This window comes from Ahaetulla prasina, chromosome 6 (assembly GCF_028640845.1).
Source record: "Ahaetulla prasina isolate Xishuangbanna chromosome 6, ASM2864084v1, whole genome shotgun sequence".
NCBI lineage: Eukaryota > Metazoa > Chordata > Lepidosauria > Squamata > Colubridae > Ahaetulla > Ahaetulla prasina.
Window position 1 is genome coordinate 6,212,599 of NC_080544.1, and position 26,083 is coordinate 6,238,681.

General features: G+C 45.1%; 1 protein-coding gene across 1 annotated transcript in view; it reads right to left on the minus strand.

Annotated features, from left to right (window-relative positions):
• Nucleotides 1–26,083, minus strand: part of CCDC6 (coiled-coil domain containing 6) — a 37,186-nt gene continuing 11,103 nt past the window's right edge. The window contains exons 2-9 of the mRNA XM_058187748.1: nt 23,626–23,775; nt 16,249–16,377; nt 9,850–9,953; nt 8,678–8,838; nt 5,577–5,733; nt 3,475–3,575; nt 2,765–2,889; nt 1–1,421 (exon numbers count right to left, since the gene is read on the minus strand). Of these exons, the coding sequence (XP_058043731.1) occupies nt 1,269–1,421; nt 2,765–2,889; nt 3,475–3,575; nt 5,577–5,733; nt 8,678–8,838; nt 9,850–9,953; nt 16,249–16,377; nt 23,626–23,775 (1,080 nt within the window). The 3' untranslated portion in view covers nt 1–1,268. The remainder of the gene's footprint in view (nt 1,422–2,764; nt 2,890–3,474; nt 3,576–5,576; nt 5,734–8,677; nt 8,839–9,849; nt 9,954–16,248; nt 16,378–23,625; nt 23,776–26,083) is intronic.

Below are 26,083 nucleotides of genomic sequence, written 5' to 3' on the forward strand. Positions count from 1 at the left end.
TGAAACAAACCATTTATTTGTGCTAAATGAATTGAAAGAATGTATTCCAGAATACATTTCTTTATACATTGTACCGGCTTATGCTGCTAAATACGCATTTGCTATTGTCACCTAACTTTCTCTTGATCCTTTTCTACCAAGCAATACAACACTTTTGGCTGTTTACCATATGCTGCTATAAATGAGCACCTCCCATCTGCTTTAATTTTTCTTCTTCCAAAAGCCTAACATCGCAGTTTAAACTTTCAGAGAGGAAGGGCCACACCATTAAAATATTTTAAACAAGGGTTTTAAATCGGGCTTTTTTTTTTCTTTTTCTTTTCATAAAAACTGCTTTCCTACAGCAGAAAATCAGAGAACAGCTGTAGACAGACGGCCCCAAGCATTATAATGAAGCGGCAGGAAGGGCTTTACAAGGGAGGGAGGGAGGGAGGGAGAGAGGGAAGGGAGGGAGGGAGATCCATACGTCTTACAGGGTCTGACATTTCAGACAGTACCAACACACTGGATAAAGGGGGGGGGGGTGTTGCACGTGTATGCTTTACTTAAGTCTGGAAATTAAGGGACACAATTCGAGAGATGAGGTGTCGGCCTTTCACTTTCACACTAAAAGCTGTACTGAAATGTAGAGCTGATTTGCCGTATACGCTGGAAACACACCGTCATACCTGGGAGCTTGTAATGGAGAGCCCATGCCTTAGTCGCAGAATGCAAGAAGTTGTGAAGAGCCAGGGAGAACTATCCCTTTTGAATCAGAAAGCAGGAAGTGGGAGGGGTGAGGGCAGGGGAGGGAGGGGGTTTAAAGGAGAGAGGCTGTACGGGGAGCTCGGCAAAACAGGAGGCCGCATACCCAACGCAGGTGCTGGTGTGCCAGGCGCGGCAGGCACATACATGGATGTTCCCGTGTCAACACTGATGGGTTTGGGTTGGCTTGCTTCAGACGGATGTGACAGATCTCATCCCGATGGCTGCCTTTTGGAGAAACCGAGAGAGGCTGCTTCTTGCGCAGATGGGGCCCCCGGGGTGGGCGATGCTCAGGTGCCGCCGCCCACCTCCTTCCCTGGAAGGAAGTGCCTCGGATGCGGGTCACGGGCTAACGCCGGAGGAGGTCCTTGGGCAACTGGTACAACACAATGAAACGGTGAAGCCTCGACAACTTCAGTGCAAGTCAGTCAACTCTAAATTGACCGTGGTTAAGCCTTTGGCTTGTAGTAAACTGCTCCGGGGGGATGAGTCCAACTCTGAAGGCAGGATCGCTGGCCGGGGCACTAAGGCTGAGTGGAGGGCTGGAAAGGAGCCGGCTGGGGAGGCGGAGGGGGAGGCGGGGGTGCCGACGGCAGTGGGGTCTGCGTGTTCGGAGAGGGAGGGGGCGTGGGGCGCTTGAACTTGTCCGGGCTGTTGCTTCTTCGCGGCAAAGGCCTCTGCAGGAGGAAAAAAACAAGGGCTGGGATAATGACAGCCAAGACCAGAACCGGAGAGATGCCCTCATGCTGGCACAGATGAGCTGCTAGTCCCAACCAGGAATCCTGGCAGGGCTGCCCTTCTCTGAGGCTCACCCTCAGCAGGCCAAGCCGGCAAGGAGAAGGAGATGATTCCAGCAGAATACAAACATTTTCCATCTGTACCCGTGACAACTCCCTGACCCTTGTCCCACGCAACATCTACGGTTATGACTTCCAGCCATCTTCTCTGCAACTGAAATCTGCCTGGAGCAACGCCTTGAAACCTTGCCTCTGTAGAGTGAGCCGGAGGATCCTTCTATGCTGATCTCCTCCTCTATGCCCCCACTCCATTGCCCCCCTGGTGGTCTCCAGAGGAGAAGGGCTTCCATTCCAGAAGGGCTGGAGGCAAAGGAAGATGGGGAGCTGGAGGCAAGAGTGCTAGGGCTGATCACACATGGAGGGGGGAAGATATTCATTAGTAGGGTATATCATTGTGGCAAGGCTTTCAGTTCCTTGTTGAACTCAAAATTTTGCCCCAATTCAAAATTATTTGCTGAGTAGAAAACCCTCATCTGTTGCAATAGCAAAAAGTAGTCTGATGTCTTTTTGTGATTTGAGAAAACTGGGCAGTGAAAGCTTAATAAACTAACAAAAGAGGGAGGGGGGAAAATGGAAGATACCATTTATGATGATAAACTGATGGGTGGCCCTGAACCTGAATCAACCTGGGATGATTCATTTGTCAAGGAAGGGAGGGAAGGAAAAAAAAATCAACTTTGCAGTTTGTGTTCTTTATGGTTTGGGGGTTTTATGGGCTTGTAGATATTTACAAGTCTTCATGCTTTGACCTTTTGTTCTGGAGAGGGTGCTAGTGAGAAGCAACGGCTAAATGGGGCACACAAATGCATAGCACAAAGAAAAAGAAGAGCTGCACACACACGACCTAGTTCGTAATCATGGGAAAAACATCAATCAGATGGTCCAATGAAGCATCTCTCAACTTCATCGACTTTAAGATGTGCAGATTCCAACTCCCAGAATTCCCCAGCCATTATGAGCTGAAATCCACCCAATGCAAAATTGCCAAGTTCAGGAAACATTATTCTAGTTTAAAAAGAGATAGCATCCCAGTCTGAAAAAAACAGGAAGCAGCAAACTCTAGGGGGTTAAGGAACTGTAGAGCAGGGCTCCCCAACCTTGGCAACTTTAACACTTATGAACTTCAACTCCCAGAATTCCTCAGCCGTTCTGGGAATTCTGGGAGTTGAAGTCCACGGGTCTTAATGTTGCCAAGGTTGGAGAGCTCTGCCGTAGAGACTCACCGTAATGCTGTGGGATGCTCCCATATGCTGCACATGAAGGCCAGGAGAGTTATAATAAGACATGCCAGCTCTGGTGAGTGAAGTTGGGGGAGTGAAGCCAACGGTGTGACTTGCATACGAGAGACCTGCAACCAGAGAGCAAGAAGAGGCATCATGACCGAGGCAGCAACATGCCCCATCCAAGAGGAAGAAGGAAAGGCAGGTAAGAGGTTTGCAATTTTGTTGACAAGGTACTGGTGCTTCCTGGTCAGGTCAAAAGGGCTGATGCCATTTAAGCAAATAATTGTATAGTTTGCCCCAACCCAGAAGTTTCAAAGCAAGAAATAAAATGGCCCTGTCTGAATTGGAGATTTAATGCTAGGAGTGGCTGGGTGGTAAAATCTGAATAAAATGAAACTTTTTTTAAAAAAAAAATCTGAGACTAAGAAAGGATATAAAAGGAAACATGTCAAAAAACTATAAAATCTCTTTCTGAGTTACATAAATTTTAACAAAGTGTTTGTGGTTTCCAACAAATCCCTGAAATAAAAATGCCTTAAGCTCTGTTTGTTGACTAATGATATACCCAGATTTCAATATAATCTGTCTGCTTTAACTTCCTGAAGGCTGAAGAGCCACCACTCATTGGTTCTAGTGGAAGGTTACTTGCATACCCAAGCAAGATATGTGTGTGCCAAAGGCAAAGACGCAGAATTTTCCGTATTTCTTACCTGGTGAGATGGGTCTGCTAGAACTTGGAGAAGGTGTATATGGAATTGGACTTGACACAGTGCGAGGTCTTAATCCTTGCGCAGACATTTCATTAAAGTATCTGATTTAAGAGATACAGATCAATTAATTTTAATTTGCCACATATCTATTTCCTTACTTTAGAAAGAAAAAAATCAAGGAAACGGTCGGTCCCCTAAAACAGAAGACGGCAAGGAAGTAACAGGCAACAGAGAGAACGCAGAGCTGCTCAACTCATTCTTTGCATCGGTCTTCACGCAAAAAGAAACTATAGCCCAACCTACCAAAAACATTAATTGTAAAAGACAGACTAGAAATAAAAGTTAAAATAAGCAAAAAATAATAATAAGAGAACACCTGTTTGACCTGACAGATTATATCCCAGAGTTCTAAAGGAGCTGGCAGATGTCATCTCAGAACTATTGAACCACTTCTTTCAAAAATCCTGGAACACCGAAGAACTACCAGAGGACTGGAAAAGAGCTGATGTGGTTCCCATCTTCAGAAAAGGGGAAAAAAACAGACCCAGGAAACTACAGACCAATCAGCCTAACATCAATACCCAGGAAGATACTGGAAAAGATAATAAAAAAACAGATCTGCCAACATCTAGAAACGAGTAGAGTAATAGCTAGCAGTCAGCACGGGTTTGTTAAAAACAGATCATACCAAACCAATCTTATTTCATTCTTCAACATAGTGACTAAATTAGTAGACCAGCAAAATACTGCGGACATAATATACTTCAGCAAGGCATTCGACAAAGTAGACCTACTTTAAGAAAGTAGGGAAAGACAACCTACTTCTTGGTAAGCTAGAAAAAAAGTGGGACAGATAGCAACACCACCAGATGAATTCGTAACTGGCTGACAAACCGTACTCATCGAGTAGTCCTTAACGGGTCTACGTCTACATGGAGAGAAGTAAGCAGTGGGGTACCACAAGGTTGTCCTAGGCCCACTTAGATGAAGGAATAGAAGAGGAACTTACCAAATTTGCAGATGATACTAAATTAGCAGGAATAGCCAACACTCTAGGTTCAAGATCCAGATAGATCTTGACAGACTTGAACACTGAGCCCTATCTAACAAAATGAAATTCAACGTAGAGAAAAGTAAAGTCTTATATATAGGCAAGAAAAACCAAAAGTATACATATAGACTGGAAGAGATTGGACTGCCATTTGTCAGAAATGGTGTAGGGTCTCCAGCTTGGGTGGTGGTGGTGGTAGTGGGTGGACTAGATGACCTACAAGGTCCCTTCCAACTCTGTTAATCTAATCTAAGATTCTAGAGAAACTTCATGATAAAGTTAGTACAACTGACTAAATAAGAATATTTTAAATCATTTACAAGGATGATTCTAATAAAGCAGATATTTTAAGGCATATTCAGTATTTTACACCATCACCGTAAATACTGCATTACACTTTTACACAAATGTGTTAGGAATACGGGTAACAAAGCTCAGTGCCAAAAGCATAGAATTTTCTCCTGGTGCTACCAACCGCAGCTCATCCAAACTTCTTCAAAGAGAGTTGTCCGCTCTTCAGAGGAATTCTCTGCAGATTTAACTGAGTTATCCATTCAAACTCACAGGCTGGCTATGTTGGCTTAACTGCCCGACAGTGCTAACTTCAAAGTAACTAAGCTGCCGGCATTTCATCCCTTCCAAACAACAAAGCTGGTAGACTCCAGATATCAGAAGGACTCCTCAAAATTAACAAGAGCCACACAGCTCAAGCAGCAGAAGAATCCCCATCAACTCAGCAGACTTTGCCATCTGGGCAGAAGGACTGAAATGTTTCCCCTAGAAATGCCTTTGCAATGTGAGAAAGGCAGGGCTGCCTCCTGAAAGAGAAGGGCCACCAGGCTACGTCAGGACCCTGCCTGCCCAACATCCTCCCTGCTTCTGAGGCTGCTGCTAGCCTGTCCCTGCAGAGACCCTGAGTGACCCTTGACTTCAGGTTAGACCCAAGGCAAGGTGTGCTGTCATTTGCAGAAGAGAAAGTGACAGACTTGGAAAAATCTGTTTCCAGTCGCAGTCCCAGAGCCCTGAACTCCAGAATAAACTAAGCCCAAACCTTTCATCGTCCATTTCCAGACTGGATTCACTTTCAGACAGCTGCCGGCACAAGGCTTCCCTTCGCTCCATCTCCCTCTGCAGTTTTCTTTGGAGCCTCAGGTTCTCCTCTCGCATGTGACGTTCTTCTTCCAGGTACTGGGCCATCTTCTCTGAATCTGGGGTTTCAAGATTGGCTGGTTGGTTATTAAACCCATGGCTGTGCTTTAGACAGACCACAGATATTCCCAAACGTTACACAACTCAACCCTCAATTCAGCTGAATCAAAGAAGGTGAATACAGAGAGCTGAGCATAGTTTTAAACTATGTTTTAAAGTGGCATTGGACTAGCTACAATTGGAACCATCCATGGTTCCCCAAGGTCAATTCATATCTATCAGAAAGTTGTTGGTTAGGTAAAAGTGAGAGTGGCGGTGCCTGGTTCAGGCAGGCTTAGCAGCCATCCTCAAAAGCAGGGGTCTCCAAACCCTGGCAACTTTAAAACTTGTGGACTTCAACTCCCACGGTTGTCTGAGGAATTCTGGCAGTTGGAAGTCCACGAATCCACCAGTTGCCAAAGTTTGGGGACCCCTGCTCAAAAGCATTAATATTAGCTCAACTGTGGAGTGACCAACAATAAACACTTCTTGTCCCGAAGGAGTAACACCACAATTACCAAGCTACCAGGAACAATCCTTGAGTTGGGGAGAACATCTACCCCGGGTAAACTGCCTATGTCGTGATGGCAGAAATGACAATATAAATGTTCAAAAACTTAGGGAGGGGAGTATAGGGAGAGGGAGATGGCTCAGGAATTCTGGGCATTGAAGTCCACAGGTCGGTAAAGTTGCTAAAGTTACCGATCCCTACCTAGAGTTTTGGCCTAAAGAGAGTTGGGGACAGAGATCAGAGATAACCCAGAGTGCTGCAGCCTGAGGGAGGTCCAGAAAGCCATAAATTGTCCTGGGTCACGTCCCTGTTGACATTGCTACAGTCACCCATCAGGTCTTCAAGGACAACTGTGGGGCAGACAGAAGATAAGGGTAGGGGCCCACAAGAGGCTTTTGAATTCTAATGCTCCAGGCTAACATTTGCACATTGGCCACCCTGATTCCCAGACGTCTGTTTCACTTACTTCCAAGGGACAGGCAAGGACACAAAGATTACGGCCTCTGATCCCCTTTGAAGTGACAGCACTAACTTTGCCCACCTTGCCAAGGAGGACGCAGCCTAAAAACAAAACGTCTTCTTCATTTCCCTCCTCAAAGGACATTGATGGCCACTAAATGCTCTGTCTCAGAAAGCTAAGTTGAAATATTGCCGCTAATTTCTGCCTAGAAAAAAGGCTGCCAGTTCAACCTATTCTGAACAGAGAAGTCACCAACCCACAAATATCCACGGGCAGAAAAAAAAAGCTGATTTTTTACGTTCAAAGGCTGGAAGAAATACAATCAGCCAAGATGGCTCCTCTCTTTGCTTTTTCAGTTTGGATCTGAAATTCAGGGCCTCTTCCCCCATTTATTTCCCCATCTTAAACACAGACTTCAGGATCCCCCCTTACTCCCTACACTCCTTTCTCCAAGGAGACAAAAGCCCTCAAGCCACAGGATCCCTGTGATGAGATGTTCGCCAAAGTCACTAACAAACATTAATTGTTTGAGGTTAAAACAACTCTAAAAAGCTGCTGACTTTTATTCAGACAGAATTTAAATATCTCAGATTTGAAGCAGGCATTACAGAACTCAAATTCTGAGCATTAAGGTCTGCTTTTCTATGCCAAAAATGAGATTCCCCCAAGATGTGCACAGGGAAGGTAATCCCACCAGCAGCCCATCTGGATTTCCTCTAGATGTTCAGGGCCCTTTTGGACTGTTCAAATCTCACCACTGCTTCCGGGCACCAGCTTGGGGATAAGGAGGAAAAGAGGATAAACTTTGGTAAATTTCTTTACTTTCTCACTACAGAGCTTCCTCCGGTATTTTATGCCTCGGTTGTTGTTCCTTGGAGACGGCCTTTCCTTCCTTCCATTTTGTGCTACTTTGTGGCCTTCCTTTTCAATGTCGTTGCATGTCTTGGCTCACAACAAGCCGCTCAGTGCAAAAGGACCATGCACTCTGCGTGTCCAGAGGATGGCATAATGCTCTTAGATAATATTAAAGCATTAACAACTAAAGTCTTCTCTTTAGAGTCACCAATGTTGCTTTCCGAAAAATAATATACAAAACTCAAGACTGGCATTTTCATATCTTTTGAAAAAACCTGGTCCAAATAGTTGGCAATTCAAATGGAGCTAAACTTGGTCAATGTTCTCCCCCTGCCCCAAAATGTATAACTAGTACTGTAAAGAAAAACGCCACACTATCGTTTAGCAAAGTGGACTAGAGCAGGGGTCTCCAACCTTGGTCCCTTTAAGACTTGTGGACTTCAACTCCCAGAGTCCCTCAGCCAGCAAAGCAGTGGTCTCCAACCTTGGTCCCTTTAAGACTTGTGGACTTCAACTCCCAGAGTCCCTCAGCCAGCAAAGCAGTGGTCTCCAACCTTGGTCCCTTTAAGACTTGTGGACTTCAACTCCCAGAGTCCCTCAGCCAGCAAAGCAGGGGTCTCCAACCTTGGTCCCTTTAAGACTTGTGGACTTCAACTCCTCAGCAAAGCTGGCTGAGGAACTGGGAGTTGAAGTCCTCAAGTCTTAAAGGGACCAAGGTTGGAGACCCCTGGACTAGAGACTTCTAAAACCACACCTAATCATTTTATGGTAAACTAAAGTAAGATAAATGACCTGAAACCTATATTCATCCTACTTGAGGGGAACATGTAAGTACCAATAAAAGGGAATATTTGTAGCTCAGGGCTGGAGTGTGGGATCCTTCGTGCGCTCTGAGCTTTGGTTGTGTTCTTGCACACGTTTCATTACCTAAACTAGATAAAATCAGCACTGATAATGTTACTGAGTTTCGGTAATGAAATGTGTGGAAGAAAACAAAGAAAGCTCAAGAGAGCAAGAAGGAAAACAAAGGTTGCTACCTAGAAAACAGCCTTCTGTATCTGAACTTGGCCTGGAAATCCCCCCTTCTGGATTACATGACGCAGGAGGCAGCGCAGCCAGATAGGAAGCCGGGACTTACGCTGTAGCTGAGCTGCTCGGAGCTGTTTCTTTAACCTCTCTACCTCGTTCTTCAGAAACCTGATATGCCGCATCATATTTTCTGGAGAGTCAATTTCCATTGATATGTCCCTTGGCGATGGAGGAGCAGACACAGGCTGGTCCAGTTTCTCCTGGAGAATTCTGAAATAAAAAAAAAATGTTTATATTGGCACTTTTGGCTTCGTTTCTTTGGAATGCATTAACAGAAATCAAGACGATCTGAAATGGGCAGTATTACCTTTTTGGCAAAGAAAGGTGAGCGCTGAAGAAATCAAATCCGCACAAGTAGGAATTGTGAGAAAGCATTATCTGCCACATCTCTGGAATGTGGGCAACCACTTGTCACATGCAAGCCTAGTGAACAGGCCAGGCAAGTGGTCATCTTACTTACTCCAGGGTAGGAAGGAGGCAGGGATTCCCACTCAAAATTCCCCAAGAATGAGGTCCATTTTTGTTCCCTTCTCTCTGAACAAGATTGCCTCTGTCTCAGAAGGAAGATTCATGGCACCACTTTTATTTTTTTACAGGTTTAGAAAATTTTTAAAATTGGATTGGATTAGAAGGGAAAATTTTATTCTATGTTTGGTTTATGTATAACAATACCTTGTGATTGACCCGGGAAGCCGGGGAAGGGAGGGGAGGGGTTTTGAGGGGAAAGGAGGAAAATGTTTCCGTTAAAACTTTTTCAATAAAAAAAAAAAGAAAATTTTTAAAAAATGGTTGGGAGAACAAAGGATCAAAGTGAGGGCCATCCTTTCATTAGCTAGCATCCACATCCGTATGTTTGCGGATCCTTCCAAGTTCTGCTGCTTTTGTGAAATTTTCTGAATGCCGTGAAAGGTTATTTCTGACAAAAATCAGGATTCGGTACAAAGGTTTATAAATAGCAGAGGCTAATATTTAATGTGAGACACATAAAGCAAAGCCAAATAATGGGACAGAAAGGGCCCTTCGTAGTGAACCAGCCTTAAATGCCATGTTATATTTACTCTCTGGCCTTGCAACGTAACATAGGTTACTGTTTTCTTCTTGGTTTTTTTTTATTGCCCCTTGTAACAGCTACATTTCAGGGAGAAGCTGTAAAATATGCCCCTGCTCCCCACCCATCCTCAATGGAGTGAATGGTTAGGAGGAGCAAAGAGGAAAATTCACCTTTTTTCGGCTTCAAGTTTGTCCATCCTCTTCCAGAGACGGTTCACGAGGGCTTCTTGTTCTTGTTCAAGTGTGTTTTCCAGATCAATCTTCTCGCGTCTTAGCTAGGAGGCAGAGTGTGGTCGATTAAGAATCGGCATCCCCTTTCCCTAAATTTGAGCTGGATCACAGTTTAACTCAGCACCAATTCAAGGACACCCAAAAACTGCATTCATATTGCCAACCTTTACATTTTTAGTCAGAGATCCTTTCTCACAAAAATATATTTTGCTCGCACAGTTGAAATAAATTCTGTTGATCCAGAATATTGGAAACAGAAAAAAACTGTCTAATTAAATATGCTTTTCTTTCTGTTTATTAAGAGGAAAATAAACGCACCTCCTGGTTCCTTTCTAATTCGTTTGTCCAGCTCAAAAGAAAGTTACTTTCCTGCCAGGTTCAATGGCTGGAGAGGTTAAGGCCGGGCCCCGGAGGTCACTTGGCAAGAGTCCAGAACTGGCTTGGCTGCTCGGCTCCGAGATGGGTGGGGCATTTTGGGATTCCCAGTCTGGCCTGCAGCCTGAGATCTCCTGCTCATCTCCCATCCACTCCTAATCCGCTCCAATCCTGATTAGTTCTCAAGCTCAGCCAAGGTCAATCTGATGCTGCCCCCCAGCCAGGCTTTCTCTCATTATTCTTGCTTTGAGGAGTTCAAGGCAAGGCCAGCTCTCTTTATTCTCCTAGGAGGGGAGGCCTGCTAAGAGAAGACAGCCAGCTTAAAGCCACCCAGTTCCACAGTCAAGGGGGAGTCCTGAACGCAGAATTTAGGGGTCCCAGCCCGACCCTGTAACAACAACACTGTGCTTGATGTGACCAATTCAGGCCGTTCTCATTCTGGGTAGTGGTGATTTTGCAAGTTTTGGGAAGAGAGTCTTGCTTTGTGCCAAATCCCCTTTTCATGACAATTGTTAAGTCTCACTCGGTTTACTAATCAAAGCATAAATTTTACTGGGTCCCCAAACTCAGTTGCAGCTCGCGGGTGCTGGGTGAGGCTATCAAAGCCAAAGATCTAAGAATGGGGCCTCTGTGGCTCAGGCTGCTAATGCAGTCTGTTATTAACAGCAGCTGCTTGCAATTACTGCAGGTTCTAGTCCCACCAGGCCCAAGGTTGACTCAGCCTTCCATCCTTTATAAGGTAGGTAAAATGAGGACCCAGATTGTTGGGGGCAATAAGTTGACTTTGTATATAATATACAAATGGATGAAGACTATTGCTTGACATAGTGTAAGCTGCCCTGAGTCTTCGGAGAAGGGCGGGATATAAATGCAAATAAAAAAAAATATGCCAGCTCCAATATCCAGATTAGTGACTTTTGCATTATCTCAGGTGGAGTGGGGGTGGGGGGTGGAGTTCAATCTTTTGGGGTTGACAAGTGGGTACTGCCCTCCAATGGTTGCTGTTCCATCTGTTGGCCAGAGATGACCTCCCTAGCCTATTCCTACCACCCATCCCACTTACAGGCTTCTGGGCGCAGGTCCAACTCTTTTTCCAGCTTTTCATACAATGGCCCCTATTGTAGATGTTTTTAAGTCTCTGGGAAAATCCTAAGAAGGAAGGTGAACTGGGAGGCAGGGACCAATCCCAATGTCCTGCTGGGAGAACAGAGGTCCTGTTCCAGCTTGGACCAATTCCCATTCCATCGGCAGGCTGGCTGAGCTGTTCTGCAGTGCTGGGCTGGGCGCTTCTCTTCCTCTAAAGCAGGGGTCTCCAACCTTGACAGAATTCCGGGAGTTGATGTCCACCAGGCTTAAAGTTGCCAAAGTTGGAGATCCCTGCTCCCAAGGCACCCACTGCTTGTGGGGCTTGAGGGAAAGGAGGGAGCACTGGTCACCAGCCAGAACGGCAAGAAGGGGCAGGAGGTCACTTGGGGGAAGGGGGGCAGCAGCAGCACAATTTGGGAGAAGGGCCTGGCCTCTTGGCAGGAAAATGGCACAGAATGACTGGTGTAAAGCAGGGGTCTCCAACCTTGGTCCCTTTAAGACTTGTGGACTTCAACTCCCAGAGTCCCTCAGCCAGCAAAGCAGGGGTCTCCAACCTTGGTCCCTTTAAGACTTGTGGACTTCAACTCCCAGAGTTCCACAGCCAGCAAAGCAGGGGTCTCCAACCTTGGTCCCTTTAAGACTTGTGGACTTCAATTCCCAGAGTTCCTCAGCCAGCAAAGCAGGGGTCTCCAACCTTGGTCCCTTTAAGACTTGTGGACTTCAACTCCCAGAGTTCCTCAGCCAGCAAAGCAGGGGTCTCCAACCTTGGTCCCTTTAAGACTTGTGGACTTCAACTCCCAGAGTTCCTCAGCCAGCAAAGCAGGGGTCTCCAACCTTGGTCCCTTTAAGACTTGTGGACTTCAACTCCCAGAGTTCCTCAGCCAGCAAAGCTGGCTGAGGGACTCTGGGAGTTGAAGTCCACAAATCTTAAAGGGACCAAGGTTGGAGATCCCTAGTGTAAAGAAGCAAACACACCTGTTGCCAATCTGGGAAATGGGTGCCCCTCAAATTACCAATTTTTGATAATCTGATTTATTTATTTATTTATTAGATTTTTATACTGCCCTTCCCCCGAAAGACTCAGGGCGATGCACAGCCAAGTAAAAAACAACAAGCACATAGACAGAATTAAAAGGCATATTAAAAAACTGATTATAAAATGGCCAATTGTAATTAAAACTAAAGTAAAACAATCCTAAAACCCACTTAAAATTTCCTCAAGCTAGCCCCGCACGGTGGAATAAGAAAGTCTTGAGCTCGCGTTTAAAGGACCGGAGGTCAGGGAGTTGACGCAACCCCAGAGGCAACTCATTCCATAGGGCTGGAGCCCCCACAGAGTAGGCCCTCCCCCTGGGGGCCGCCTGTTGGCATTGTTTGACTGACAGCACCTTAAGGAGGCCCTCCCTATGGGAGCGCACAGGCCGATGGGAGGCTATAGGTGGCAGTAAGCGGTCCCGTAAGTAACCCGGTCCTGTGCCATGGAGCGCTTTAAAGGTGATAACCAGCACCTTGAATTGCACTCGGAAGACCACCGGCAACCAGTGCAGATTCTTGGTTCAAATGGCATTCTAAGTGCAAATGGGCTCGTTCTGCCTCTGCCTGGATTGTCCCCACTGCAGATGAACAGAGCCAACTGTCCTGCCAGCCAACCACTCCCTGCCACTAAGCAGAGGAAGCGCTCCTGGGGGTGGGGGGGTGGGATTCATTTCAGTCAGAATGAAATGGGATGAGCACCTGGGAGCAACGATTGTTAACCTCTCTGAGTTGCGCTCTTATTAGGGAAACTGAACCAACTAAATAGCCACCCAAGGTAGTATCAGGACACTTTCCATTTCAATGAGCAATTAACAACTGCCCAGAACGGCCGGCCCAGCTGCTGCAGTGCAACTCAAAAAACCAAACAACCGTTCTAAAAAGAGATGACAGGTTAGGTCAGCTACTGAAGCAGAGCCAGAGGGAAGAGATTTCCTAGTAAGGATGTGGCAATCAAAGGAAACTCCCTAAAGGTATTTGCAGCTTAGTATTAGCCCTTAGTGCTGAATCCAGGGACACAACTAAGTTTCCCACCAAGGCTGGGAGGAGGCAGAAGGTAACCTCTAATTCTCAGGACTGAGGAACACAACCATTGCAGGGGTGTTCGGAGTCCAGAGTAACCACAGTTCTCTCTGCTCCCATGTGACGGGCTGGCCGAGGGAGTTGAACAACTCAGCTGAACAAAAGCCACCCACCCTGCATAACCACAGGGAACATTTCTGGTTTAATCAGGAGCCAAAGGCAGCATAACCGACTACGGGCAGGACTGCCGAGGACGGTTCTCTGCGCACACGCTTCCTTTTAGCACAAAGACAGAGCAGAGAGCACATCAGGGCTCTGTAGCAGGCAGCTTCTTTTTTTTTAAAGAGAAGAATCCAGAAAAAAAAAACTTTCGACAGAATACCATTATTTTAGAAACTGATAGTGGAATCAAATCCAGGAATCAAACGTTAAGGTCAATGAATCCACCAGTAATTTTAATAATAAGGCTATAAAAGGCTCTTAGAATATAAAAGCAAGAGGAATGAGGAAAAACTGTAGCAAAATGGTGATAAAATACTGTCTTGCATGTGAATAAGTGGCAAAGGCCCCCTTGGGATCCTTTTCCTTCTATTGCAAAAGCTCCTTCAGGGCTTAACTGCAAAAAAATAAAAATAAAAATCAGGAAGGTCTTTGGCTAGCTCTGCTTATTCTTAACACTAAGTATCTATCTGCATAAAATTCAGAAAACAGATGTCACCCTTACTAGTGGACCAGAAAGGAAACATGACCAGATGAGCTAACTCTACATTTATTGTAAAGCTACACTGACAAAATCTTGCAGGTCTGGAAATACAAGCCTCCTGCCTTCTCCCTTGCCGCCTGTAACTCCGAGAGAGCCTCTCCTTCTCCTCCTGCTATGCGGCTGCAGGCTGTGCCCTCTTTCATCTAATTGTTCCCTAGGCAGCAGCATTTCTTCATCCTTTCTCACATACCATTCCAACATCCCACAAAACCATTCCAATCAACAATGCAAGATTTGATCTTGAATATAAAGTTATATTTAGCAGCTGGAGGTGGCTGCTGGATGGATGACAGACTCTCCCTCCTCCTCGTCCTCCTTGCCCTCTGCTCTCTACCTGTCCATTTTTCTTTTATGACAATTATACAATTGCATTGCTCCTTGTGCTCTTCTTGATTGTTCATTTTATTGCTTTCTTACCATACTTCTGTGCTCTTTTTCAGACTCTTTTCATTTCTTCATTTTTACTGCTGTAAGATGCCTAGAGTAGCCTCACAGCTAGATAGGTGGCAAATAAATTTAACAAAAAATCAAGGCAAAATAAAGTGGCAGAATCCTCACCATAGAAGAGGAGGAAAAATGGTTTTTAAATTTCAAGTGCATGTTACCAATTAGCATATTTAAGGAGGCACCTGCCAAATCTCTATTTTATTACTAGGGAGAAGGAAAAACTATCACCTCATTCCTTATACCTGTGATGGCAAACCTATGGCACCCTCTAGGTGGGGACGCGAGCCGTTGCCCCAGCTTAGCTCCGCTGTGCAGGTGCGTGTGCTTCCCGCCGGCCAGCTGGTTTTCGGTCTCGGCCATGCATGCACAGGGGGCAGGGCACAAGCGGGAGGTGCATGCGCATGCATGCGGGGGTGGGGCCACACACGGGGCATGTGTGTCTCCCGCCGGCCAGCTGGTTTTCAGGTCTCTGTCGTGCATGCATGGGGGGCGGGGCGCATGCAGAGGGACACGCGTGCATGTGCAGGGGTGCATGCGGGGGTTGCACATGCACATGGGGGCGCACGTGAGGGGGTTGCGTGCAGATGCACGGAGAGCAGGGCACACGGGGTGTGTGTGTGTCAAACGAGTACTGCATTATGGGTGTGCGCACACAGGCTTTGGGCTCTCAGTGCCAAAAAGGTTCGTCATCACTGCCCTATACTGAAGTCAGCAATGTGCCCCTGATAGATGGCTGCAAAGGAGCCCCTCCTTGTCTCTTAATGGTAAAGGCAGTCCCTCTCAGGGGCTACCTTTCCTCTGGACCAGAGGGGTCAAATTGGTAGCCCATGGACTGGATGGGTCACCCCACCCTCCCCAGCTACGCGAATGGGAAAATCATCACAAAACATCACGTGACGGCAACCTGACAGCCCATGTTGAACACCCGTGCTCTGGATTTTTCCCTAAGCACAATCCTCCACTGAACCTCCCTCCAGACGCAGCACCTTCCCAGCCCGTCTCCTCATAGATCAGTGGTTCTCAACCTTTATAGTGCTGCGACCCCTTTAATACAATTCCCCATGATGTGGCGACCCCAACCGTAAAATTCATCGTGGTGATAGGCAGTGATCTCAGCGCACCTCAGCAGCCACAGAAGGGGGGGGAAAGCGGCAACTGTTTTTTTGAATTTATCGCGCTTGAAGCCGTATTGGCTAGCGATCTGAACTGCTGGTGATTGCCTTGAGGACGGAGGCATTAAAGTGGAGACTCCTCCCCTATTAAATTTATCGTGCCTGAAGCCAGATTAGGCTAGCGATTGGGAGTGATTGCAGCTGGCTTGAGAGGGAGACATCAGAGCAAAGATTTCTCTCTTTTTTAATTCATCGCGCCTGAAGCCAAATTCGCGATTCTTCAACTCGCAAGTATACTTCCCATATTTCCGATGGTCTTAGGCGACCCCTGGCAAATCGTCATTCGACGCCCAACGGGGTCCCGACCCACAGGTTGAGAACCGCTGTCATAGATCAATCCCCCCAAAAGGAATGTTTCCTCTCCCCATAAAGCTGGGCTGCAAGCTGTGCTGGCCACCAGACCTCCATCGCTGCCAGTGTTCTCCTGCCTCTGTGACTTACCTGTTCCAGAGTGAGCTGCTTTGAAATGGTGTCATTTTCCAGTTTTTTAATTTTCTTCATCAACTTGTTGACTTGGAACTCCTGTTCTTGCTCCAGATGCTGCTCCAGCTCTGCCTTCTCATGCTGCAGCTAAGATCAGGAGAGAAGCCAAAGCCCAAAGGGTCAGCCTTTTGCAGCACCAAAACCAACTTGTATTTTACATAAATGCATAAAAATCTGGCCCTGGTCAAACCCAGATGGGAAGTGAAATGCAATATGAACAGTAAACACGAAGGGCACATAATACATGAGGCAATTCCACCCAGAAAATGCTTTTGTGCCTTTTGAAAGAGGCAACTTCAGTACAGTAGGAAATTTCTATTCTGTTTGCTCTCACTTACCTGCTCTCTGGAACAGGTTAAGTTTTCTACAAATAGGGACAAAAAATAGCGATCTACAGCAAATTGGATTTCTAGACATTTCATGTGGGGATGAGGCTCAAGGAGGTTTTTTAAGAAAAGACTGGACAGCCCCCTGTCTGAAATGGTATAGGGTCTCCCGCTTGAGCAGGGGGTTGGACTAGAAGACCTCCAAGGTCCCTTCCAACTCTATTCTGACTTTCTGTTTTAACTTTTTTTCTCTGACTTCCATATATTTCTTCTCCTGCGTAACACAGGGCTACATTGCGCACCCCTGACTATCTCCTGATCTTCTGGGGCAACCCCTGTCTTAACAGGGTTCATTTTTATCATGCTCCTAAATCCAGAGGGGAGTTTCACGGTGGGTTCCTCCCCAAAGTCCCTGGTGTTTTCTTCACACGGACACCTGAAAGCACCAAGCTTTTCTCGGCTGGTTGCTCCATCACAAAGCATCACATTCTGGAAAGGACCTTCTGAACCCAGCAACCTGGATACGCCTGAATCCTAGAACCCACTGCTAAGATAGACTCAATTGGTCATGAACCTTGAGGATGAACTTAATGTGCTGTCTGAATAGGCACATACTAGATCAGGGGTCCCCAACCCTTGGCAACTTTAAGCCTGGCGGACTTCAACTCCCAGAATTCCCCAGCCAGCTTTGCTGGCTGGGGTATTCTGGGAGTTAAAGTCCTCCAGGCTTAAAGTTGCCAAGGTTGGGGACCCCTGATCTTTGCTGGCTGGGGTATTCTGGTTGTATACCAGTTGTATACCAGTTCTTTGCTCGCTGGCTGGCTTTGCTGGCTGGGGTATTCTGGGAGTTAAAGTCCTCCAGGCTTAAAGTTGCCAAGGTTGGGGACCTCTGTACTAGATCACCAGGACGATACAGGATCGGACCCCACACCAAAGGAGTTGGAACCCCTGACCTCTCCATGGGGATTTCTGCCTCCACCCATTTTCTGGAACATTTGGGCCGCTCTTGCAAGGCGCTGCAGAGTGGAGCCTGCCAGCTGTGCCAAGCAAGTGCTCCGATCCATTATTTTAGGGACTTTGTTTTCTCAAAATAATATTTTATTGCTAATCTTTTTGTTCCTTTTTTTTTTTTCCAAAAAAAAAAAGTTGATGTCACTTCAAAAGCAGTTATTCTGCCTTGGTTCTTTCCAAAAAGAGACATACAAGACTGATGTTATCATCTAGACTTCCTTGATAAAATACATTAACTCAGAACAGACAGAGATCAAACAAGTCCTCCTCGCTTTTTGGAGCCGACTTCCTCCATATGTGCAGAAGTCTAAACTATAGACAAGTTCAGACAAAGACTGAACATTTCTGAGTGAGAGCAACAAATATACAAGGACCCTTCCAATCTGCCTTATTGTGTAGGGCTGGAAATCCAGTTGTCTATTTTCTGTTTCGTGAAATCAAGTTCTCAAGTTCTCTGAGAAGGATGCAGAGTAAACCGTAATTCTATAAACCTAAGGGAAAAAAATTCAAAGTAATAAGCAGCAGCTGGATACCAAATCAAGAAATAACTTTTCTTAGGAGGGTTCCAACCACATCATTTAAATCAGGAGTCTCCAACCTTAGTCCCTTTAAGACTTGTGGACTTCAACTCCCAGAGTCCCTCAGCCAGCAAAGCTGGCTGAGGAACTCTGGGAGTTGAAGTCCACAAGTCTTAAAGGGACCAAGGTTGGAGACCCCTGATTTAAAACACTAAAGGAACTGGTGCCTGGTGCAAATCCAACAGGGCTTACAAGAAATATGGAGTTGGAAATATCAAATAGATATCACAATGCAAACATTGAGGGTCACAAGGGAGACGGCAGTTCTTATACCCAGAATATCTCATGGCTCCAGTTCCAGGTATGTTTTATTCTACAATAATCTCCTTCCTCACCTTTCACCTCTTCTGCTAACAAGGGTCTTCCCTTCCAAGGTACCTGCTGACAGAGGCTCACGGTATATTTGCAGAACATTATGGAACCAATGCTGCTGTTACTGAAAGCTAAAAGAACAAAGTGATCTTCCAAGGGCAATATACACCAGATCAGGGGTCTCCAACCTTGGCAACTTTAAGACTTGTGGATTTCAACTCCCAGAATTCTGGGAGTTGAAGTCCACAAGTCTTAAAGTTGCCAAGGTTGGAGACCCCTGCACCAGATGACTAGTGTGGAGTGGAATAGGACAGGACAGCACCTTGGTGTTCTAATTCAGCCTCCTGCTCAAACAGGAGAACCTATACCAATTTAGATAAGTGACTGCCTAGTCTCTTCTTAAAAACCTCGAGTGATGGAGCGTCCATGGTTTTTAGAGGCAAGCTGTTCCGCTGGTTAATTGTCCTCACTGTTTCTCTTTAATTCCAGGTTGCTTCTCTCTTTGATTAGTTTCCAACCATTGTGTCTTGTCCTGCCCTCTGGTGCTTTGGAGAATAATTTGAACCCCTCTTCTTTGTAGCAGCCCCTGAGATACTGGATGTCTCCCCTAGTCCTTCTTTTCATTAAACTAGACATACCCAATTCCTGCAACTGTTCTTCATATGTTTTAGCCTCCAGGCCTTTGATCATCTTAGTTGCTCTTCCCTGAGCTTTTTCCAATGTCTCAACATCTTTTTTTATAGTATGGTGACCAAAATTGGTTGTAGTATTGCAGGTGTGGTCTTACTAAGGTTTTATAAAGTGGTACTAATACTTCATATGATCTTGATTCTATGTCTGTTTATACAACCCAGGATTCTATTAGCTTTTTTGGCTGCCGCCACACACTGCTAGTTCATGTTTAAGTGATCATCCACTAGGATTCCAAGGTCCCTCTCACAGTTAGTGTTTTTGAGCCAGGCCTTGCCTAATCTGTACTTATACCTTTGGTTCTTCCTGCCTAAGTGTAAAACTTTGCTTTTCTCTACATTAAAATGTATTTTGTTGTATAGGGCCCATTGTTCACATCTGTCAAGATCTTTTTGCATCCTGGGCTTGTCTTCTGGGGTGTTGGCTATTCCTGCCAGCTTGGTGTCATCTGCAAATTAGATGAGTTCTCCTTCTATCCCTTCATCTAAGTCATTTACGAAGACTTACTTACACTTACACAAAGAGCAATACAATGTTTTGGCACCTATGGGGGAAGGAGAAAAATATGTTCCCTTTCTTCTATATTTTAACTCTGTTTATCTAATAAAGTTGTCTTCAATGGTCATGCACAGTTTAGGGAAATCTGAAAGCTGTAGCAGACAGTTTTATAGACTCAAGCACATCTTTTCCATTAGTTTATGTACACCCATGGACCAAGCTGTACTAAAAACTTCAAAAGGGGCCTCTGTGGCTCAGACTGCTAATGCAGTCTGTTATTAACAGCAGCTGCTTGCAATTACTGCAGGTTCAAGTCCCACCAGGCCCAAGGTTGACTCAGCCTTCCATCCTTTATAAGGTAGATAAAATGAGGACCCTGATTGTTGGGGGCAATAAGTTGACTTTGTATATAAATATACAAATAGGATGAAGACTATTGCTAACATAGTGTAAGCCGCCCTGAGTCTTCAGAGAAGGGCGGGATATAAATGCAAATAAATAAATAAAAATAAATAAATAAAAAAAGAAAGAAATGACAGGGGCAGACACAGTGGGCAGTCTGCTAGATGAGCAGACGAGGGCAAATTCAGCTATAGTATTTCCTTTCCTCCAACATACATTATATAAACATTTGGAAATATTGTGCTTTAAGAAGTAAACAGTATCTCAGATTGATTGTTGGTGAGTACCTTTATAAAACCCCATCCGAATGACTATTGCTAACATAGCGTAAGCCGCCCTGAGTCTTCGGAGAAGGGCGGGATATAAATGCAAATAAAAATAAATAAAAATAAATAAAAATGTTACAAAGGACATACACACTTCTGATTTTAGCAAGGAAGGTCCTGCAAAACCAGGAGAACCCCTGCAAAAGATTTTCTCTTTCAGCCACAAGATCTGCACTTTAGATCTAAAAAAAAAACCTGATTATTGTACCTGTTCAAACAATAAAAGTTGCCACACTCGAAGCACCAGAAGTACTTTTTGAATGATCCACGAAGAAAAGAGAGTTTTGAAAACAGAGTAACTAATTTTATGGATTTAAAGAACAAACCCTGGAACAGTTGCAACAATATCAATCCAATCGAAAAGAAAAGAAAATCTCAAATCTAATACAGTTGCAAAAAGACACAAAACATTTCTACGTTTGGCTGAAACCCAAATGTGGGTAATCTACACAAAGTGGGAAATAGGCCAATTAAAATAGGGAAAGGGATTAGAAGGCAGTAAAATTCACATTTGCTGAGCAAAGTATCTCCATAAAGAGATCCTGTCCTCCCCTCCCACCTCTCTCCTCTCCTCTCCCCTCCCCTCTCAGGAGGGCTATTCATTCCCAGGAAGGCAGGCAAAACAGAGAGATGAACAGCTGATGCAACACCACCCCCTGCAGGATCTTCACAGAAAATCCAGGGTTCTCTAGAAGCCCAGAAGATCCTCCACAGAAAAATCCAACATCCACTAGTTTTGGTCTCTGCAGTGCACCTCTTTGTGATGAACCAAGGCATGTGCATCTAGCAGCAACGGCAACAGGTTCATATCTTGCTTCCAGTCACACCTGAGCAAATGTGGGCGCAGAAAGGTGGTCCCCAGGGACCCTGCGAAGCCACAGAAGGATGAAGAAGCAAAGGCTGGCGACTTTTTCAATGTGGTTGAAGCTAAGGAATATTCCCCAAGATGAAGGCACAGATAAACTCTGCTTTCAAAAACTATAGAAGGACTCGATCCAAGAGTGGTAAATTCTGCAACTCTGCATCGGCAACCTTACAATGAAGAAGAGCTGGACTAGAGAAGAGGAGGATGGGGGGAGGAGGAGGAGGAAGAAGAAGCACTGTTGTACTTTGCTTTTTAAGGTTCTGGATAGTATCATCTGAACCTTGCTACTTGGATATACAACATTATTTAAATAGAGGGCATTCCTAGCGGATCCTGGAAGGAAAAAAATATAGATTGGACTGTCAAGAGAGCAAAAATGAAATATAAACACTGTAGCTGTCTGTTCCTCTTGGCAGCCTTGGAAGTCCACACACATACACACACACACACACACACACACACACACACACACACACACACACACATGTTCTGAGTTGATGAAGTGCGAAGGGAGTACAAAGAGTTGATCCAAGGCAAATTCCAAAGCAATCCAAACACATCAATCCTTTGGGTGATGAATCTGCTCAATCTGTGCACTGAATCAAAGCCACTTGATCACTTTTTTTCAAACTTGGCACAGACGGGAGGTTGAACAACTAGCCTCGTGGTGTGACCGGAATAATCTGGAACTGAACACACTCAAAACCTTAGAAATGGTGGTAGACTTTAGTAGAAACCCTTCCATACTTCCACCTCTTACAATACTAGACAACACAGTATCAACAGTAGAGACCTTCCAATTTCTAGGTTCTACCATATCGCAAGATCTAAAATGGACAGCTAACATCAAAAACATCATTAAAAAAGCACAACAAAGAACGTTCTTTCTGCGCCAATTCAGAAAACTCAAACTGCCCAAGGAGCTGCTGATCCAGTTCTACAGAGGAATTATTGAGTCTGTCATTTGCACCTCTATAATTGTCTGGTTCGGTTCTGCAACCCAACAAGAAAAACACAGACTTCAGAGGATAATTAGTACTGCAGAAAAAACAACTGCTACTAACCTACCTTCCATTGAGGACCTGTATACTGCACGAGTCAAAAAGAGGGCTGTAAAAATATTTTCAGACCCCTCACATCCTGGACATAAACTGTTTCAACTCCTTCCCTCAAAATGACGCTACAGAGCACTGCACACCAGAACAACTAGACACAAGAACAGTTTTTTCCCAAACGCCATCACTCTGCTAAACAAATAATTCCCTCAACACTGTCAAACTAGTTACTAAATCTGCACTACTATTAATCTCATTGTTCCCATCACCCATCTCCTTCCACTTATAACTGTGTGACTGTAACTTTGTTGCTTGTATCCTTATGATTGATAGTAATATTGTTTCCTGATTGCTTATTTCTACCCTATGACTATCATTAAGTATTGTACCTTAGAAATCTTGATGAATGTATCTTTTCTTTTATGTACACTGAGAGCATATTCACCAAGATAAATTCCTTGTTTGTCCAATCACACTTGGCCAATAAAAAATTCTATTCTATTCTATTTTTGAGATGCCCAGATTTCCCCATCCTAACCCTAACCCTCCTGGAAGGGAAATTCTGGGCCTTGAAGTCCACACATCTCACAGGTACCCAATACTGCAATAGATGCCTTGGGGCAGGGGTCTCCAAACTTAGCAACTTTAAGACTTGTGGACTTCAACTCCCAGAATTTTGCCAAGTTTGGAGACCCCTGTCTTGGGGAATCTCTGCACAGCAGCAAACACCACAGAGTTGAGCTCACTTGTTCCACTGAAAGAGATCTTGGGGTGATTCACACACCACAACTCACATATTAATAATTTTACTACAGTAAAATTAAAATTTTGCAGGTTTTTTTTTAAGCCTTTATCATTAACTTTTTGGAAATAGATGTTCAAAGCCTGGCAACTTGGTTTTCCCTGACCTCTGTTTTTTTTTTTTTTTAAATGGACATATTCTCTCTTGCAACCATCTTCCTTCCTTCCCTTGGTTTGTTCACTCCCCTGATTGGAATGTTTAAGCAATAATGACAGTTAAGACATTTTTCCTAGACATAATCCTTTTTGATATCCCAAAGGTGCTTTTTCAAGAGGCGACTGGACTTCCTTGTATTTCTTTGAAGACATTTCGCTTCTTCAACTCTGAAGAATCCGTGTTTCATTCTAATACCTGTTGCTTAAGGGTCTGAAACGATAACAAAAACTTTCCCTTTCTAACAAGAAGATTGGCCCGAGCAGTTCTTATTTTAGGACGGGGCAGGTGGGGGTGAGAGATAAAAGAAGACATACCTGCATCAGCTTCCTGGAGAGTTCATTAGTGAGAAATTCCTCCTCCTTTTCATAATTCACGGCCAACGTCTCCTTCTCCTTCTGCAAAGCTTGAATTTTCTTAAACAGGGTGTTACTGATGAATTCTTCTTCTTGCTCTGCTCGGGCTTGCTGGAAGAGAAACACAACCTCAGAGCCCGGCAACCCGTCTGGAAGGCATCCTGTGCTCTGCTTATGCTCTGGTGCCACTAAACAAGGCCGAAGTCGTCGAGAGATCTGACATGAAAACCCAAGTCTGACATTTTGGCTGTAACCACCATGAATATCACCCTGTTCATGGAGGGTCTAGGTCAGCGATGGCAAACCTTTTAAGACACCAAACTGTGCGTGCGCATGCCCAAATTGAAAGGTGTGTGCGCATGCGAATGTGCGCATGCATAAACATGCGCATGCATGGACATGTGTGTATGTGCACATGCGCAGACATGCATGTAGACATGTGCAGCAGAGACCCGAAACCAGCTGGCCGGCGGGAGGCGGGGCATCCCAACATCGGCAGCGCAGCAAGAGGTCAGATTTTTTTTCTTTCATGAGCTTCTCTTTCATCGTTTGCAGGGAAACGATGAAGCTCACGAAAGAAACGCCACGGAGATCTGAGCTGGGGCAATGGCACGCATGCCATAGGATCGCCATCACGGGTCTCGATCTCTGCTCTAGGCTGCCACAGAGGAAAGGTAGGGATCCCGGCACCATAAATGTCCTCTTGCAGTCAAGAGTACTTGGCTCCAGAAATGAAGCTGCACCAACCACAAACCAGGATGGAAAGGATATTGGGGGGGGTGGGTGACAGCACGTTTTTCAAGTTCAAGGAGTTTGTGGACAGAGATTGGTTCCTGTCACTGCCCTGAGCTTCCTGGGACAGAGTGCAAATACTTTTAGCCATCACTGAAGCAGACTCTCCTACTCCTCAACTGCAGATCAGACCCGTCACAGAGCCAGCCATTTGGGATAAAGTCCAGTCTTCAGTCCCAACTGCCCACTGTGCTTGGCTTTAGTGTAAACAAGGTTATGTACTGCTGGGAGGGAGGGGGGGGATGAAGAGGGGGAAAGAGAGCACAACCTATTCTTGGTGAACCATCAACCCATCCCAGGCAGGATGAAAACACAGGGCAACCCAACAGGTTTTTTTTTTCTTTTCCCAAAGCTTCCTATGCTTTTACTCTTATAAGACCACAGATCTCACAGTCCGGAGAATAAAATTAAAAGCAAACTTCAAAGCATAAACAAACCATGAACAAGGGAGGCAAGCCGTGGCTTCTATGCAAGCTGCTCCACCCGTGTCCAATGGAGTTTACGACTTTCCTGGACTGAAGTGAATCTTATTGTCGTTAACAGTTCAACCTGCCAATCTGGTTTGCCATTCTGGTTTTGCCAGGCAATTGCAAAACCGATGGAACAAGAAGCATATGAGCACATAAGGGTCACTTAACTCAGCCTAACAGTTTAGAGCCAAAGCAAGCCAACTGGCTAGAAAGTTGAATATAATGCGAGAACTCGGCACCTTCCCTGGATCTCACAAAATGCCCGCAGCCGGGAAAGAGATCGATGCCCTACAGCCTTGCCTTGAACCTGAGAAGGAAGAGCAGCCAAAAGATTAGGACCAAGAGAAAGGGATGGAAGCCAAGTTGACGGGGCTGGATTTACAATTAAACGGATTAATTTATGATTACCCCTCCCAAATTAATCATTACCCTGTTGAAGCACATTGAAAAGCACAGACTGCATGAGGTTTAGAAGAGCTCTGGAGGGGGAGCATGCAAGGGTGAGGGAGGTACATGATGGGAGAGGACAGATGACGGATGGACGGACAGACAGGCACACAAAAGTGCAGGAGAAAGTCTTACATGAAAAGCCTTTAGAAAGTGCTGGAAAAGTTGGTTCCTCTGCTAAACCATTGTGACCCAGAAAATGGTTAACTGGAGCCAGACCACATTTGACTCTATTGTTATGTTTTTATTTAACCTTCTCTTTGGAACTCACATCCAGGATCTCCAAGTCTGGAATATCCTGGTCTGGAAGATTTAAGTTTTAGAAAAGTAGGAGAGCAATTTCAGAACAACTGGATTTGTGTTATGTATGTCTGCAGGGGGCGGGTATAGGACACTCTGCACCCCCTGCTGGAAGTAAAATCTGATTCACACAAAACCAACATTTCTCTTAAGCTCTGTAAGAGATGTGCAATTCATATTATGATTTGCTGTCAACTGCAGAAAAGGTCATTCTGACATTTTCTGCAAACCAGGACTTTAAAATTCTTGGCTAGAACTACATGCAGCAGTACAGAGAACAGAGAACAGAACTCAGTATATTTGACTGCAATTATGCACCAGCCATCTTTTATTCCTTCTTACGGCTGGAGAAGTGGCGTAAGTACCATTAATCACCCATGCAGGAAAACACACCTCAGGGGAAGCGGTGC